General features: G+C 43.4%; 1 protein-coding gene across 1 annotated transcript in view; it reads left to right on the forward strand.

Annotated features, from left to right (window-relative positions):
- The window catches only part of LOC107107919 (SUMO-conjugating enzyme UBC9), a 15,812-nt gene extending 5,469 nt beyond the window's left edge, over positions 1-10,343 (forward strand). The window contains exons 4-6 of the mRNA XM_015408289.1: positions 8,534-8,643; positions 8,962-9,041; positions 10,261-10,343. Of these exons, the coding sequence (XP_015263775.1) occupies positions 8,534-8,643; positions 8,962-9,041; positions 10,261-10,324 (254 nt within the window). The 3' untranslated portion in view covers positions 10,325-10,343. The remainder of the gene's footprint in view (positions 1-8,533; positions 8,644-8,961; positions 9,042-10,260) is intronic.
- Positions 10,344-19,224: the final 8,881 nt, after the last annotated feature.

A 19,224-nucleotide genomic window follows, 5' to 3' on the forward strand; every position in this document is an offset into this window, starting at 1 on the left:
GTAAAATTAATAGGCAAAATATACTCCTTCTTATTAGAAAATAGAGCTCAAGATAAAAGCAAGAACACACCTTTGACAAAATGGAGTAACAATTTAGGGAAAACAATTGACCCACGAAACTGGGAAGGGATATGGAAGAATATGAAACAGTTAAAGGCGATTTCATTAAAAGAAAATCTGTTCAAGATATGCTATCGGTGGTATTTAGCTCCTGCCAGAATAGCCAGGTTTTACCCTGGGTGCAGCAATATTTGCTGGAAGTGCAAAAGCCAAATTGGTTCGTTCTATCATGCCTGGTGGACGTGTGATGTGGTAAAGAATTACTGGAAAGAGATACACAAGATAATCACACAAGCAATGAAAATCCAAATACCACTAGACCCTGAAATATTCCTATTGAATATACTACCAGACAGTTGGGAAAAGAAAGACAAACATGTATTGACGAACTTAACAGCGGCAGCCAGAATTGTATTGGCTAGTCACTGGAAAAGAAGCGAAATTCCGGATAGGTTGGACTTTATAAATAAATTAATTGAGGTAATAGAAATGGACAATTTAACACAAAAACTCCGCGGAGGAACAAATTCAGTGTTTATATCTATGTGGTCAAACGTATATGAATGGATCGATAGAAATGTCTGAAGAAATCTGTTTATGTAATATAATACGTTCGGAAGATCTATATTAGATCTGATATAGGATCGATTTTATATAGGGGGAGGGGAGGGAAGGTGGGAGGTGGGAGTGTATAGGGTGTGTGGGTGGGAGTGTATAGGGTGTATGGATGGTGGTTGTATTAACACTTATATATCAATAAACAATTATTTAAAAAAAAAAAAAAAGAGCAGCAGTCTTCGTTGATTACTCTTGCCAAGCTGATGGGTCTTTTAGTCTGTTACATACACACTGTACCTTGAGCTCTTTGGCATGCGAGACCTCTTCAACAGCTTCTGTATACACGTTCATAAGACACTATAAGATCAATCTCTTCGACTCTACTGATATGGCCTTTGGGCGTAGAGTCCTTCAACATGTTCTGACAGACGCAAACGATGACCCACCCAAATACTGAGGACACGGCTATGGGAGGTCCCATCAAGATGTCCTCCTCTCAGAGGGAGAAAGGGCCATTGGTACTTACTGTGAAGGGTCCTTCTCCTCTGACATAAGGAGGACATCTTGGCCCTCCCGTGTCATTGTCATCTTTTTCTGCCAGTTCTATATCTTCTGTATCTGTTTGGTCCTTCCTGTCCCTGTCTTACTCCTTGTCTATTAATAGTTTCAGTTTTTTGCAGTGCAGCCGAAGTTGGCTCTGACGGCATGCGCAGAACGTCTGAATAATAATGATATCAGGATGCTGTATCTGAGCTATATACAATGGCTTTTATTTACAGTTATTTACACAGTCCATTCCACCATGCGGTATCCCAGGTTCATAGAACTGACCGACAAGGTGCTTCGCAATACACTCTTCCACTGGTGTGGAACACTTGCCTCTGGACTACATTACATATATACAGTACTTGCACCAATCAGAGTCATTTTGCCAACTCATGGTGACATAGTTAATTAGCTGATGCAACCTAGTGCAACTTGCATCTGGTGACCCTGTCACATGACAGTCTTACCTGTCACCCAGATCAGTTTAATCTGACATGTGTGCATCATTGGCTGTCATCTTGCATACATATAATACAATATGCCAACACGCCTCCCAAGATACAGCCTATACAAATGATAGTTTACTTTTTAACACTTTAAATCTATTTACAGGTACACACTTTGTAAATAAATCAGCCAGGTTATCCTCAGAATTACAGTACTGAATGTTAATAAAATTTGTACACACAGCAACCCTTACATTCTGATACCTGATTGTGATGTGTTTACTTCTGGTTTTTACCCCTTGATTTTTAGCCAACTGAGCAGCTGCCAAGCTGTCACAAAAAACCTTGATAGGTAAATCACACTTTATGCAAAAGTCTTTTAATAATTGGTGAAACCATTCCAACTGAATAATTACATCACTTATAGCGGAGAATTCCGATTCACAGGAACTTAATGAAATATGTGCCTGTTTGATTGATTTCCATCCCACCAGGGCACCTAATACAGAAATTGTGAACCCTGTGGTCGACCTTGAATCCGGCCTTTCCCCCCAACTTGCATCACTGAAGGCTGACAGACCGTCTGTTTGTGCATCCACCTTTAGCACTAATTTTTCACTTGCTGTGCCCTTAAGGTACCGGAGCACTCTTTTTGCTGCAACCCAGTCTCTTTGATAAGGACATTGACATTGTTGACACAACCAATGCACAGCTATAGAGATATCTGGCCTTGTGCAGCATGACAAATACAGTAGAGACCCAACCAACGATTGATATAACTGTTTGTGAGGAAACATTTCTCCCTGCTCCTCTTTTAGGTAGTTTACTGTTACAGGCGTCTCAGTAACGTGAGCTTCACTCATGCCAAACCTTTCAATGAGCTGCAAGATCTTTTGCTCTTGGCAAAGAGTGTAATTACCTTGTTCATTCTTGCTTATCTGTACACCCAGATAACTCTGTATTTCGCCCAGATCCTTCATGTTAAACACTGATCTTAATGTTTCTGTAAACCAGTCCAATTGTTGTTGTGACGTGTACAATAAACAAAGGTCATCTACATAATAAAAGAGCCAGTAAAGCTGTCCTTTTAACTCTTTGCTGTATAAACATGGATCAGCTATACTCTGTTTGAAACCTTTATTTACCAGAGCATTATGAAGACATCGTCCCCATTCAAACGCGCTCTGCTTTAACCCGTAAAGAGCTTTGTTTAACCTTAGAACAGATGTATCAGACCCTGAATGAAACCCAGGTATCTGTTCCATGTAAATTTCCTCTTTCAAAGGAGCATTCAAGTACGCGGTTTCAATATCAAAGTGTCTCACTCTCATCCCCTTTGCTGCAGCCGCAGCCAGAGCAACCCTTATTGTTTCATTTCTGACCGTGCTTTGAAAAGTTTCATCATAATCTTGATATTGCCTCTGATCAAAGCCTTTACCGACCAGACGTGCTTTGTAGAGCACCTCACCATTCGGCTTGTGTTTTAACTTGTAGAGCCATCGACACCCAATTGCCTTCCGTTCCCTAGGCAACTCAGTGGGAGTAAATACCTCGTGTGCTCTGAGAGACTGATACTCAGTTTGCATTGCTGCTTCCCAAGCCTGGCGTTCGGTAGCTGCTAGAGATAACACTTCAGTGTATGTTTCAGGTACCTTTACAAATACATTATTTATACCATATCTCTGAGGTGGTATTCCCTTAGTAATTCTTGTAGACACTCTGGGTATTTGTGGAGAACCTGAACCAGTATCAGAGACTTGCGGTGCTGCTTCGGCACCTTCCTGCTTCACCTCTGTTCCCCCTGTACTGTCAGTAATTGGTAACATGATCTGCTGGGGAGTTTCATTAGCATGAATGTGTGACCAGTTGGCATTCTCGCAAAAATTTGCAGACCTGCTGAATACCAACATGTTGTGAGCGTTCACAAAACGATATGCTTTCATTCCAGTTTGATAACCAATGAAAGTTAATTTTTGTGCCCTGGGACCTCCCTTTCTTCTTTGCTTTAAAGGTATGTTCACCCATGCCTTTGACCCAAAAATTCTTAGGTGCTTCAAAGAAGGATTTTTACCATAGAGAGCCCTATAGGGAATGTCTTCAATTGTTCTACACCAAACTCTGTTGACATTGTAGGTGGCACATCTCAAGCACTCTGCCCAAAAGGACTTTGGTAAACCAGAATCTAATAACATAGAGTGCATCACCGTTTGTATAATTCCTGCTCGTCTTTCCACAATGCTATTTTCCTGAGGACAGGCTGTATTAGCCACTCTGTGTTCAATACCTTGTGCCTTTAACCATTTTTGCAAATCAGTAGCCATAAATTCACCTCCAAAATCAGTTTGAAGCTGCTGAATTTCTGTTCCTAACTGTTTTTGCACCTTTTTTGCCCATGTCTTAATTAATTCACATACCTCTGATTTCCTCTGCATAGGAAATGACCAACAGTACCTGCTGTGGTCGTCAACAATCAAAAGCCCATATCGTTTACCCGATAAGCTATTTTGATAGGGTCCTATTACGTCGGCGTGTACTAGGGCCAATACTTTATCTGTGGACCTTTGACTAGCCTTAGCTACTGGGTGTGTGCGTGATTTACTCTGCTTGCATATATCACAGTCTAAGTACATTTGGCATTTCTTTAACCTATCATGCCCTAGACATGCAAACGTTTTCTCTAATGTTGAGAATGACATGTGCCCCAGCCTTCTATGGTACATGTGGATACATTCATCATGCAATGCTTGATTGCTAATTACAGTTTTCACTTGCCCTGGAACGTTATCAAGAATATATACACCATTCTCCACTTTGCCAGTGGCAAGGACCTTATCTGCCTTCTGTATCACACATTGCTGTTCAGTAAATGTTACCCTGAACCCAGCTTTAGTTAATTCACCGATGCTTAATAAGTTGTGTTGGAGGCTAGGAACGCATAACACATTTTCAAAAGCATGATTCAAACAATGAAAATAAATTGTTCCTTGCACATTTGCTGATGCTGGTGCACCATCAGCCAAACTCACGTGTGCTGGACTAGCTGGCTGAGAGTCAGTCAGCAAGCTTGCGTCCCTTGTGAAATTCTGGGATGCGCCAGAGTCCAGGACCCATTTGTCCCTTTCAGAAGACCCTGACGCTGTCACCAATGTTGCTTGATGGGTGGCCACATGTTGAGGCTTGACACCGCCTCCGTCCTTGAGAACGTTGGTGGCCCTTTCTTTCTTCCGCGGGCAAAATCTTTTGATGTGGCCGGTTTCATTGCACAAAAAACATCTGCGTGCCTTCACGTGTAGAAGCGAAGATGCTTTCTCATCCTGTCGCTGACTCGTATGCTGCAGGCTGGCTAAACACCTGCTTTGGTTGGCTTGCTTCCCAGAATAGCTGGCTTGCTTCCCGGAGTAGCTGGCTGCCGTCCCGGACCTGCTGGCGTTGTTCCCAGGATGGCCGTTTGCCAACTCCCTCTGCCGGCCCCTCTGTTCGGCTTGAAGCAATCTTCCGGTCACATAATCAATTGAAAGATCCTCGGGCTTTACCCCTTCTAGAGCTGCCAGGGTCGGCTCAAAGGATTCAGGCAAAGAGCACAAAATTGTGTAGACCTGGTCTTCTTGAGAGATTTGTTTGCCCCTCTCAGTAAGAAGTTGAAAGCACTCATTTAAAGAGTCTAAGTGCCCTCTTAAATCATCTCCTTCTGCCATAACAGTCCTGTACAATCTCCTCAGGAGGGTAATTATTGAGCCTGAGGTTTTTTGTACATAAATATTTGCCAGAGCGTCCCATGCCTGCTTTGCCGAGGTCTTCCCAAATAGATAAACCAGCTGTGAGTCCGATACACTCAAGACTATAAAAGCCAGTGCCTTGTCTATTTGTATTTTCTCCTCTGGCGTGGGAGCCGCTGGGGGGGCTGAAACAAATGTCCACAGCCCTTCCTTTACAAGGAAGTGCTGCATCTTCATAGCCCACACTGTATAATTGGTGTAACTCAGCTTTTCAACAAACACGGCTGTTGGAGCCAAAGCCATGCTGATAAGCTCACCGGTTCCACTTGGTATCTGCTGCTGGACGGCGTCCTCTGTCTCTCCCGCCTCCTCCGAGCCGGACTGGGACGAGCTGTCGTCCGTGGACTGTGTTACTGCCTGGAAGACGTCCTCTTCCTCCTCCGAAGACATGCACGCTGTAGCTCACCAATTTGGACCTGGCAAACTTCCTCAGCTCAGTGCAGCCTTCTCCAACTGTACTCCAGCTCAGTAGCGCACCTCTGGGCCCATAACCCTGACGGCATGCGCAGAACGTCTGAATAATAATGATATCAGGATGCTGTATCTGAGCTATATACAGTGGCTTTTATTTACAGTTATTTACACAGTCCTTTCCACCATGCGGTATCCCAGGTTCATAGAACTGACCGACAAGGTGCTTCGCAATACACTCTTCCACTGGTGTGGAACACTTGCCTCTGGACTACATTACATATATACAGTACTTGCACCAATCAGAGTCATTTTGCCAACTCATGGTGACATAGTTAATTAGCTGATGCAACCTAGTGCAACTTGCATCTGGTGACCCTGTCACATGACAGTCTTACCTGTCACCCAGATCAGTTTAATCTGACATGTGTGCATCATTGGCTGTCATCTTGCATACATATAATACAATATGCCAACAGGCTCAATTAAGATATTGCTCGATGCATTACTGCTGCTGGGAGTTACCAAACTGAATTGAGGGGCATGTCCCACCAAGAGGACAGGAAGTGAAGTTTTGGTTCCTGCCTCCCTAAGGATAGGGTGGGAAACACCCCATCAAGATGTCCTCCTTATCTCAGAGGAGAAGGACCCTTCACAGTAAGTACTAGTGGCCCTGTCTCTGTATCAACACAGCTGTTTTCCCATGCATCTTGAGAAAGGACTGCTTTCATGGGCTGAGGCCACTTTAATCTGCATTTTCACACTGACCATGCTGTGTGAAAAATGCATAAATTGCACAGGTCGCATAAAACTGTTCCTTTGCCCCTCTTCCTCCTTGTTACCTCACTGCCTTGGACCAGAAGAGCATATTGCTTGAATCACCTGAAATTTGTCTTCGTGACTTTTTCCTTCAGGTTGTACTGCTGTTTTTTGTAGCTGTTGTATTAACTTCCTTAATAGCCAAGTTGAGCAAGCTGCCCTGACATGTCAGTTAACCACCTGCAACATTCAAGTGGGTTATTTGCAGATCTGCTTTGGAGACAGCTGTGTGCCACTTGGACTTCTGAGGGGTTGATTAATTTTTTCCAGATAGGAGCTATGCATTTATTATTAAGGTCTCTCTTTATTTCTCTCAGTAATTTGTCATAATTGTTTTCTTTCAACATACTGTTTTTATTTGTCAATATTATTCCTAAGTATTTCACCTTATTTACCACCTCTATCTCTGTTTTTCTTTGTATTTCCTTTATAACATTTTGTATATAGTTTTTTGTTAATATATTGGTTTTTCTAATATTTATTTTTAGTCCTGCTACTTCTCCATATTTCCTTATTTCATCCAACAAAATTTTTATAGAAACCAAGGGTTCCTCCAGAATAAATACCAGGTCATCTGCAAATGCCTGCAATTTAAATTCTTCCCCTCCAGTTTTCAGTCCTCTTATATCTTTATTGTTTTTAATTGAGTCATTTAATGTCTCCAGTATAAAGTTGAAAACTAGTGGAGAGAGTGGACATCCTTGTCTTGTGCCTTTTTGTATTAAAATTTCATCTGTTATGTCCCCATTAAATGTTACTTTTGCTGATTGTTTTTTATATATAGCCATAATAATTGTTGAGAAGTCCTCTCCACAGTCCCACTTTTGGAGTTTTTGTGCTAGAAAGCCCCAAGAGACATTATCGAATGCCTTCTCTGCATCCATAAACATTAGTGCCACTTGTTTTTCTGGGTGATTTTCATAGTACTCAATAACATTGATTATATTTCTTATATTATTCTTCAGAGTTCTTTTAGGTAGAAAACCAGATTGGTCTTGATGTATAATTTGACGTAAAACCTTTAATCTTTCTGCTAAAATTTTAGCAAATATTTTATAATCAGCATTTAATAAAGATATTGGGCGGTAGTTCTTAATTTCTTTCCCTTCTGTTCCTGGTTTTGGTATTAATGTAATCAATGCTTCATTCCGTGAGTTCGGTATTCTTTCTTCTTTGATTATATTTTGCAATAAATTCTTTAAAGGTAAGGCTATTTGTTCTTCAAAACTTTGATAGGTTTCAATAGAGAATCCATCTGGGCCAGGTGTTTTCTTTTTTTCCCCTGAGTTTTAATCGCTTCCACTATTTCATGTATTGTTATTGGGTCGTTCAGAATTTTTTTCTGCGCTTCTGTAAATCTTCCTCTAGATTTTTGATTTAAATATTCTTTTATTTTTTGTGGGTCTTGTAAATCTGTTGCATAAAGTTTTGTATAGTAATCCTCAATAATTATTTTCATCTCCTTATTGGTATATTTTATTTCATTTTTTGAATTTTTAATGCTAATATATTTCTGCCCTCTTCATCCTTCTTCAGTTTGTATGCTAACCACCTTGATATTTTATATGCGTGTTCAAAATAATATTGTTTTGTATACTCTATTTTCCTTGCAATTTCATAAGTCAAAGGAGCTATGCATTCTGGGCAGGATTTAGTCACTAAATTGCTGCTTTTGCTTGCAGAAGCTGCACTGAACAAACCGAATGCTGCACTGAACCAAAAACAGCCTCTTAGCCCCAAACCTCCAGAGTAAAAATAATGTCTCTTAAGTTGGAATGCACATAGCACTGTATTTTAAATGCCTCCTTTTAACATATTTCACCATTCTTTTTCAAAAGAAAACTCCAACCAAATGCTTTACTAGAGTGCCAGCTTATGTTTCAATTTGTAACAATTAATTTGTTCTTTTATGGGCAGGCAAGTTTAAGCCACCATTATTCCACCCGAATGTGTACCTGTCAGGTACAGTGTGTCTGTCCATCTTAGAAGAGGATAAGGATTGGAGGCCTGCCATCACAATTAAACAGGTAGGTCCTTTTCTGGCACAATGTTCTCAGAGCCTCTCTGTAGGCAAAGTGAGGCTGGGAGAAATGGATTTTAAATCATTCTGTTCAATTGAGATTTAAACCCTTGACTTAGATCTGATGTGCAGCATTCTGGGTCATATTTCTGGAATCCACATGCATACGGATTTGTAGCAAATTATGCCCAGAAACATAATCAAAGAAAAAAAAATTAAAATCCACTTTTGGGGAACGTATTTTTTAATATCAACCGAGTGTGCTGCATTTTATAGTAACATGTTTGTGCAAGGAGGTATGGTTTCTGTCTCTGGAATCTTGTAGATCTTGTTAGGAATCCAAGAACTCCTAAATGAACCAAATATTCAAGATCCAGCTCAAGCAGAGGCCTACACAATTTATTGGTGAGTAGCTCGTTAAACCTGGCCAAGCTTGGTGACAGTTCTTTTTGGATGTATTTTTTTGTTTTACTTCTAAGCTTTTTAAAATACTTTATATCATTTATTTTACTCCTTACAATAGGAAACACACATCTGGGTGAAACTATATTGTCCCGTTCCCCCCCTCCCCCCGTTAATGAAGCCAAGGATCATCCTCCCACTTAAGGGATTGTCTCTGCCCAATTTCAGAGCACAGGAAAGGTCCTTGCTTTGTAGGTGGTGAAAACTTGCAGGGGCTTCAGAGGCTCAGAGAGCAAGGGACATCTGGCACAAATGAGTCTTGGGAGATCGGGGGGGGGGGGAGTGTCCGTGTGTAGATTCTTCAGACACTGAGTTGGAACACAGGAGGAGCGGAAGCCCTGCCCCAAGCATTTTTCTCTCAGCTGAGCTTGTATCCTGGAAGTGCCCATTTCTAAATGAAAGGCAAGGCCTTGAAGAATCTCTGAACCACTCCTCCTCTACGATCTCTTCTTGCATTTTGATATAACCTTTATATTGCAGACCAGGGTGTATGTGTGTTTGAGGTAAATTAATGACTGGTGTAACATCTGAACTCAAGGCTTCATGGTTCATCAGCTGACACTCAGCAACTGTGCCGAAATAGCAATCTAGATGTTTTCTTGTTTCTGTTGCAAAAATCATTGAGGTGTCTGGAAGTAGCAAAATTAATGCACATCTTTGAAGTTAACTGTCTCGTGTTTGCTGCTGCAGCCTCGAATCCCATTTAAAACAAGCTTCATGGGCTTCTGGGCAGGAGAGAAAGGTGTAGTTGCTAAAGAGCAGGTGCAGGCAGGGTTTGGGCCCTGTGGCCAGAAAAGATGCTTCCACCCTCTTGGACGACCACTGCTTCCCAGTTCCTCCTCTTCCCCTGCCCCCTTTCCAAGTACTGACAGTTTGTGGTTTCTAACAAGCTTTTCGTGAGGGGGTGGAAGGGTCTGTTGTGATGGAAAGTGCTGGCTGTGGGCAAGAGTGTGTGGCACTCGCAGGCCGTGCTACTTTCCTCTTCTCCAGCCTGGATACTGCCATAGGTCAGAGATTTGAGTAGCCCACCCTTGACTGCTTTAAGGGGAGACATCATGGTGCCTTCTGAGTTCTGAAATACAATGATAGTCAGAACATCTGCTTTAGGTAACAGCTCCCTTGCATCCTTTGGAAGCCTAGTCATCTTATTCTCTTTATCCAGCCAAAACAGAGTGGAATATGAAAAGAGGGTTCGAGCACAAGCCAAGAAATTTGCACCATCATAAGCTCCTGTCATGCAGCATCTTAAAGGAAGGGATTCATTCGGCAAGAACTTGTTTACAAAACTTTTGCAGATCTTAGGGGAGGGGGTTGTAGGTGTGCCGTTTCTCCATATTCGCCACTTGTATACAGTTCTGAATTTGCTGAATTTCCCCCATCTTTTTTCATACAGGGTCTCTTCCTTCAGTCTTTTGTATTTTTGATTGTTATGTAAAGCTTGCTTTTATTTTAATATTGATGTCAGTATTTCAACTGCTGTAAAACTATAAACTTTTACACTTCTATAAATCCACTAGTATCTCCTAGTTTCTTTGCTCTCTGATGCAGGCATGCTTTAAACTGTTTAGAGTATATTTTGCCTCTACCTGGCTGTATGAAAAAAGCTCTCCACCCTGTTCCTTACATAAGAACATAAGAGACGCCAATGTTGGATCAGGCCAAAGGCCCATCCAGTCCAACACTCTGTGTCACACAGTGGCCAGAAATACCAGTGCCATCAGGAGGTCCAGCAGTGGGGCCAGGACATTAGAAGCCCTCCCACTGTTGACCCCCCCAAGCACCAAGAAGACAGAGCATCACTTGCCCCAGAGCCCCTAGCTATACCTTGTGGCTAATAGCCACTGATGGACCTCTGCTCCATATGCTTATCTAATTCCCTTTTGAAGCCATCCATGCTTGTAGCACCCACCACTTCCTGTGGCAGTGAATTCCAAGTGTTAATCACTCTTTGGGTGAAGAAGGACGTCCTTGCCCAGAACTGCACACAGTATTCCAAATGAGGTCTCACCATTGATTTATATAGGGGCATTATTATATTGGCTGATCTGTTTTCAATACCCTTCCTAATAATCCCCAGCATAGCATTGGCCTTCTTTATTGCAGTCACACACTGTCTCGACATTTTCAGTGAGTTATCCACTACAACTCCAAGATCTCTCTCTTGCTCAGTCTCTGCCAGTTCAGACCCCATCAATGTGTATTTATATTTAGGATTTTTGGCTCCAATGTGCATCACCTTGCACTTGGCCACATTGAACCCCATTTGCCATGTTGACGCCCACTCGCCCATCCTTGACAGATCCCCTTGGAGTGCCTCACAATCCTCACTGGATTTCACCACCCTGAACAACTTTGTATCATCCGCAAATTTAGCCACTTCACTGCTTACTCCCATCTCCAAATCATTAATGAACAAGTTAAAAAGCAGTGGACCAAGTACTGATCCCTGCGGTACCCCACTGCTTACCACCCTCCACTGAGAAAATTGCCCACCTACACTCACTCTCTGTTTTCTATGAACTAGCCAGTTTTTGATCCATAAAAGGACTTGTCCTTCTATCCCATGATTTTTGAGCTTACTTAGGAGCCTTTGATGAGGAACTTTATCAAAAGCTTTCTGGAAGTCAAGGTAAATAATATCTATTGGATCCCCCTTGTCCACATGTTTGTTCACCCCCTCAAAGAACACTAACAGGTTAGTGAGACAAGATCTTCCCTTACAGAAACCGTGCTGAGTCTGCCTCAATAGGTTTTGTTCATCTATGTGCCTACTAATTCTTTCCTTAATAATGGTTTCCACCAATTTACCCGGTATCGACGTCAGACTGACTGGCCTGTAATTTCCCGGATCTCCTCTGGAACCCTTTTTAAAGATGGGAGTAACATTAGTTACCTTCCAATCCTCAGGAATGGAGGCCTTCCCTTACTATGTTTTCTACCAATAAAGGTATAGGTGGTTGTTGCTTAAAAGCCTCAGATCCAAAGTCAGCCAGCATCTTGATTCTGCGTCACTTCCTTTGTGTTTTGGCATTTTGTCTGTGTTGCTGTTTAGAGTAAATAAATGGTTTCTATAAAGCTTCCTGGTCTGTCTCTTGCACTGATTCTCTGGTTCCCTTTGTCAGGTCAAGCTGTGGCCCCACAGCTTAGGGATCAGTCCCTGGCAGCTGCTGTGGAAATGAGCTTGAGTGAGACGAAAAATTCTTGTCTTGAGCCACTGGAGAACTTGCTAGGCCAGACAGCATTTTGCTGGATGTGAAAGAGTAGTTTCACGTGTACAAAGACTGTTCAGCATAAACAGGAGAAGATTAGAAATGCCAAATGCTTTCATTTGACCCTGGAAAAACGAGCAACATGCTGTGGTTTGGCAAAAAGGTGTAGGAAAACATGACCCCTCTACCATTGCATCTGCCCCCCCACCTCCACTTCAAAATGATGATTATAATGTATCAGTTTGTACTGTTTGGTGAAATAAACATTTAATGTTTAATTCAGGCAGCTAAACGTGGGCCCTAACAGATCTGTAGGCTTGTTCACTACAGTGCAGCAGTCTGTTCCCAAATAGTACTAGTACGTTGGTCAGCAACAAATCTGCTTTCTTTGCTGCTATTCCTGTGCCGTGCGGCCCCTTGAGCTACTGTCCTGAGTGCAGCAGTCAGTTCCCAGGCAGAGCCCAACAGTACATCAAGTAGGGAAGAGGAAGACAAGAGCCCCGCCTGCAGATGTGGCAGCAGCTAGTGCTTCTTGTGTAGAAACAGCTGGCCCACACCTGCACTGGGAGAGCAGTCTGCCAGCCCCACCTAAGCACAGTTGTCTGGGAGCAAGAGACCCGCTGAGGGCAAAGGGGCTCATAGTCTTAGCCTTTCTGAACACTTGCACCCATACAGACATACATGGTTCATTCCTGTTCTTCTGAGCTGCTGCTGCTGCTCAGTGACTCAGTTGTATCTTCATCTGCAGTAATCTTTCTACAAACCGAGGTCATCATTAAAAAAAAGCCAAGAAACTTCCCTGAAAGAGAAAATCACTGCAGTTCCTTACCCTCTGGCAGGCCTGGTGAGATTACAGAACTCCTTCCCAGACTCTCAACATCAAAAGGGTCTGAAAAGCCAAAAATCAAAATGGTTAGACAGTTGTATCCAACTTTTCCCTAAGGTACTGCAAGAGACCTCCCTCAAAGGGTTGGCCCTGAGGATTTTCCTAGCACAGATGATCTTTCCCATGTCTCTCCTGCCTTCTTTTGCACATGTTCCCATACCAGGTCTCACAGGGGTTGTAGGGTACTGGAAGGAAGAAATGGTGCTGTCAGCTCTGCACAGTCACAAGAGAAGTCCTGCTTGCCAGACACAGCAAGCTATTTCTCCTGTCTCTCCAGAAAGTCTTTCCTGGAGTCACTGGTGGCTACAGAAAGGGAGGGTGCCACAGGGGTTGCATCTGCAGACTTCTGTGGGCCAGAGAGAAAATAAAGGAAGGGAGCTTAACCCATAGGGATGTGGGGTATGTGTGTGTTACAAAATTAGTGTAGCCTTCTCTTTCTTAAAGAAAAGCCATCTCGGAGAGAGTTGAGTCGTATACCCCCGAAGGGGATGGTAACTCTAACTCAAGCCACAAAATAAACCTTCCTGGGAGGGCATGTCTTCCTTTTCTGGTGAACCTAAGGCGATGCCACAGGGCCTCACTAGGACAGAATGGTCCAGGAAAGGTATCCTCCCTCCATAAGCAGCAGCTGCCACCACTCCAGGAAGCACTTTTCTGAACACCACTGAGGAACCAGTCAAGGCCCAGCTGAAAGCAGCAGCAAAGGTAGGAGCACTCTTCCCTATTTCATCTTCTTCTGGGGTGGTGGCCAGAAATTCTCTCTCAATTCTCAGCACTTCTTCACAGCTACAGACTGCATATTTCTCTGGGAGATCTCTGTTCAAATCAAGGAACACCATTCCCCACTTAAATTTTTTCAGGAGAGTTGTGGCAATATCTGAGAACCCTAAAAAAAAAAAAAGGCTGGTCAGCCACTTGACACTTTTTTAAAAATGGAGATACTGTTGGGGCCTGTACCTATGAGCAGTTTCACTCTTACTTACAATGGGCAGGGCCAGTGAATCGGGCTTCCATTGCTAGCTGAGGCAAAGAGAGAGGTTACCCCAAACAAGGAGTGGGTCAGAATGGAGAATTTGCTTCCCAGGTGAATGTGCTGCTTCTGCATTTGCCTGATAGTGGTCCAGAACACTGGAAGGTGACAAGCAGAGTAAGTATCTGTCATGAAATCAATATCCCTCATGGCAGGAGAAGCCCAAAATCTATTAGCACCTGAAATGCTCTTATGAGCAATGCTCCCTCTAAACTGTGGAGTCTTGTGAGCAAAAATTCTACTTTATCAGCTACTGGCATTAAAGTTGTGAGTGAGTGATTTGGCTACCGCATAAATTAGTCTGCCCTGGAGCCATCCTTCCTGAGCTAAGACAAAAGTGTGAGCCAGAGGCTAAAAAGCTGTAGGCTTGTTCACACTAACTCAGCTTAGAGGGAGCACTGCTTATGAGCCTTCAAGTCTTGTCCTCCCACCTCCACATTTCTGATATTTTCAAGAGGACTAGGTCTGGGGAAACTGGGGAGGGGGATTTTAAATACACTGGCTCACTGGGGATTTTAAATACACTGGCTCACTGGCTGCCTGTAGGCCAAGCATTTTGCCATCTCTCCAAGGTTTGTTACAAATCGAAGGTATGGGGGGAGCATCCTTTGGAGAAGGGCTGGGGGGGGTGCATTGGACAGATAACACAATGCTTTTGTACACCTACTGCCTCACCTGCTATACAGAAAGTAGCAGCAAAGGCTTCCACACAGGACAGCTTGTACGGCCGGCCGTAGTTCACTGGATTTGCAGCCACCAAGTATGGCAGCTGCAGGGGGTGGCTTCCTCTCATCTTGTTAAAGGGTGCCTCATCCAGCTCTGCCCAAGAACAGTCGATCACAGCAACTCCATTCTGAGCCACAACCAGTGTTCCCTCTAAGCTGAGTTAGTGTGAGCTAGCTCACAGTTTTTTAGCCTCCGGCTCACACATTTTTGTCTCAGCTCAGGAAGGAGGGCTCCAGAACACACTAATTTATGCAGTAGCCAAATCACCTGCTCACAACTTTAATGCCGGTAGCTCACAAAGTAGAATTTTTGCTCACAGGACTCTACAGCTTAAAGGGAACATTGGCCACAACCTGTCTAAAAACGCAGCAGGAGATTCAAACTGAACTGGAGATGAACGCTTAAACTGGAGCTGCACTGCAACGACGGCAACTTCCCCACTCCCCTCCCTCCAGGAGCATCATGGGTGGGTGGGGATCAAGGGACAAGCGACAGCAACAGGGAGAAAACTCCGTATAGAAAAATTATGGAACGTACTGATGGAAATTGTCTCAGAGACTCCCCCACCCCCCAGAGAAATGCAGAACAGACAAAGCTAGATTTGTTTCCTGCACTTATGGTAACCAGTTACAACAACAGATGCATAGCTCCAGATTGAAAGGCACAGTATAGCACATACTGGGGACAAATAGCAGATGTGTCCATTCTGCATTAGGAAAACCTGGCATGCCTGCCCAAGAAGTCTTGGAATGAAGTAGAAGAAGAGTTGGTTTTATACCTTGCCCCTCACTACCAAAAGTAGTCTCAGAGTAGCTCACAATCCCTTTCCCTTCCTCTCCCCACAACTTTGGAGCAGCTGGCACAAGAACCGCACTTTGGACCAGGACATGGCATATGTCGCCTCGAAGGGGAGAGTCCGCTGAACATGAGAGTGTAGGACATGTGTCAGTCCAATCTTTATATTGGGTGCAGGGGGCACTTCCTTATTCAAATCTTCTTTGTAATACAGGCCTCGGGGAGGCACTCCAAATAGAAGCTTGTGGCACTGGATCCACATGTGCACAGAGAGAGGGTATATAAATGTTTTATGTTTCCAAATAAATAGATGCTTGGGGAGACTGTTGAACAAAACTCAGCCTGGCTGTATTTAGAATACACAGAGTGTACCATTGCTGTCTCTGCAAAGGGTGATAGCAATCTCAAATGTTTAAGTTACTTGTTCTAAGAGACTTGAGGTGTCTGTATGGCTGTCAGAAGTAGAAAATTTGCTGAGGCAGAACTACTGTGGCCAAGGAAGTCCTTTCAGCTGCCCTCTGCTACTGCCCCGGGAAGCACAGCCACGAGGAGTGAAATGTTTACCTTCCTGCCACCATGTAACCCAAGGACAAACTATGAAGCAAAGGGATGCCGAATTGGAGTCATTCCAATATTATGCCCTGAGGCTAGTCAAGAGAAGGAATGGTCCTGCCAGCGTGAAGTGCACAAACACTGATACGAACATCCCTTAGTCAATTATCCTACAATCTGACTAAACTATCAACAGACAGGAGATCTTTATTTCTAGAGGACCTTGTAGTCTCAGCTGCTTTGCAGAAAAATGGTAAGGGAAGTAAACGATAAAGTACATTTTACAGATAACAGAGCCAATCCAGCTCCAGTGCTCTGGATGGTGGTGACGGCCAATGCTCCCTCTAAGATGTGGAGTCTTGTGAGCAAAAATTCTACTTTGTGAGCTACTGGCATTAAAGTTGTGAGCGAGAGCAAATTGGCTATTGCATAAATTAGTTTACTCTGGAGCCATCCTTCCTGAGCCATCTGTGAGCCAGAGGCTAAAAAACTCTGATCTAGCTCACACTAACTCAGCTTAGAGGGAACACTGGTGATGGCATGCATGAAACGACATACCCAGCCAGTTCAGTTGGAGGCTTAATAATGTGTACCACTATGTGAATGAGGAATGTGTATCCAACAGCACATCTATGCCAGTTACGTGTGCAAAAGGCTGCTTTGGCAGAATTGGGCAAAGATTTTTTTTAGAAACATGGAAGTGCGCCCATCTCTGAGCAGTAAACACATTTCCTTTATTTTCCCCAAGTTGTACTTTGGTTACAGTCAACACCCCCCCCCCCGATTTTTATGGTGTATGAAATTGAGGAAGCCCAAATCACTTAATGTAAAAGTGTAATCAGCACTTCTGAATAGGATATAACATTGTTGTGCAACCACCATCTATTGGATAGTGTCTGTGATATGACTGCCAATGAGTGATACCTTGTCTTTTTTTCACATCTCCTATACTTTTCAAAGCATTTTAATTTATAAAAAGTTAATGCAATAACACATGAGAACTTTTCCTCTGACCGTATGAGTGCTCATATACTTATTGTTTTTAAGAACGCAATGGCATCTGCTGTGTGGTAGCATTTCAGAAGTCTACAGTCAGTGACAACAATCTCTGCTCCTCTCCCCAAATACACACAAAAGACTGGGAGAGGGAAATAGATCTTCAAAGGAGAGAGAGAGAGAGTTTGTATTTGGAAGGAAGGTAGCTGCAGACTTGGGAAAACAGAAGCACAAGCCAGGACAGCAGATATCGCTGCCCTGTCAATAGGAACACACCTGCATGTAACAGAGGAAAATATTTTGCTTGTACACTCTGGAATCCTGGAAGACAAGCTGCTGCAGATTGGGGATGAGAATGCAATCTTATGTTCCCCCTGCCTAATGAAAGGCAGGAATTAGGTGGGGCCTCAAGATCTCCCGCTATTACAACTGATCTCCCGGCAATAGAGATCACTTCCCATGGAGAAAATGGACACTCCGGAAGGTGGACTCTATGGTATTGTACCCCACTGAGGCCCCTCCCCTCCCCAAACTCTGCCCTCCCCAGGCTCCCCCCCCCCCCCAAATCTCCAGGTATTTTCCAACCCAGAGCTGGCAACCCTCGCAGGAACAAACCACGCGAGACAACTGTGATGAGGAACCATCTGAGACTGCTGTCTTTCTTGGGGCCTTTAATTTCATGAAAACTGTCCTAAATCACATGATTCTCCCCAGAGTGGCAAGAAGCAGAATGGAGGCACGAAAAAGCCTGGCCTTTAAACGGTTGAGAAGAAAACACAGCAGAAGCTCTGAACAATTTACCATTGCAAAGCAATCTTCCTAAAGCAGAGTGCATCATTTACAGCATCAGGGTTGTCTGTAGGGGACTCATTCATTAAGCTGCAGTACATAATTCAGTACATTAATGTCTAAATTTAATTAGCCTGCTTCATATTTAAGGTTTTCTGTTAATTTTACTTTCCCCCCCCCACCCCTTGAGTTGATCCTGCTCATTATTGCTGCTTATGTTGATCAGGGGAAAGAGGAGGAGGTAACTAGAGGAAGTTGCCCTTGAAAACAGATTAATCTTATCACACTGAGCACAGAGCATGTTACATCAGAATCGACCCAAGAATGGCGGGGGGTAATTAATGGGGCAGATACCAGATTGCCATTTCTGATTATCCCATGCTGTCCAGTGGATTCAGCCTCGCTGAGGCAGGCTAGTAGAAACAAGACCCCTGATGGGCAGCAGTGCTGTTAATGTCAAAAAGGCCCTGCTCTTAGCAGCAGGAGCCATTTGATTGGAACCGTCTGCTGTGTTTGGATGGAAATATTGTTTTTACAAAAACCCTACTTTCCTACACACTTGTACATACATACAGGCATGCACACCTGTATGTCCTAGCAGTGTTTAATCTATACTTATCTGAACCCACACGGCCATATGTCCTAGCAATGTTTAATCTACACTCATCTAAAACCACACATAATAGGACAAGGACATTCTACAGCATAAATCTGGTAATGGCATTTTGTACTGCTCTCATGACATCAACAGCTATGATATACCTATGAAATGTGCAGAAGGTACATTTACAAAAGAACCAGTTTACACTGGTTGGAAAGCCAGACTGTACAGACTAATACTGCAATCCTACACATGCGTACTCGGAAGTTTGCTTGTTTGATAGGACTTACTCCTCAGTAAGTGTGCTTGGGAATTGCAGCCCATGGCTCTTCTGGAAGCAAGCCCCATTATAGGATGGGATTTACTTCTAAGCAGACCTGTCTAGGATTGTTCCCATAATCCCCTGTATTGGTGGATCTTGAAGATATAGGGTATCAGGAGCCCTACATGAACTTGACATCACCAGAGGACCAAGTAAATCACAGGACCAGGTGGCGGCAGCATTACAAACATCATTTAGAGGCCAAAAATTGGGCAATGTT

The sequence above is a fragment of the Gekko japonicus genome, unplaced genomic scaffold (assembly GCF_001447785.1).
Source record: "Gekko japonicus isolate JY-2015 unplaced genomic scaffold, Gekko_japonicus_V1.1 scaffold5604, whole genome shotgun sequence".
Taxonomy (NCBI): Eukaryota; Metazoa; Chordata; class Lepidosauria; order Squamata; family Gekkonidae; genus Gekko; species Gekko japonicus.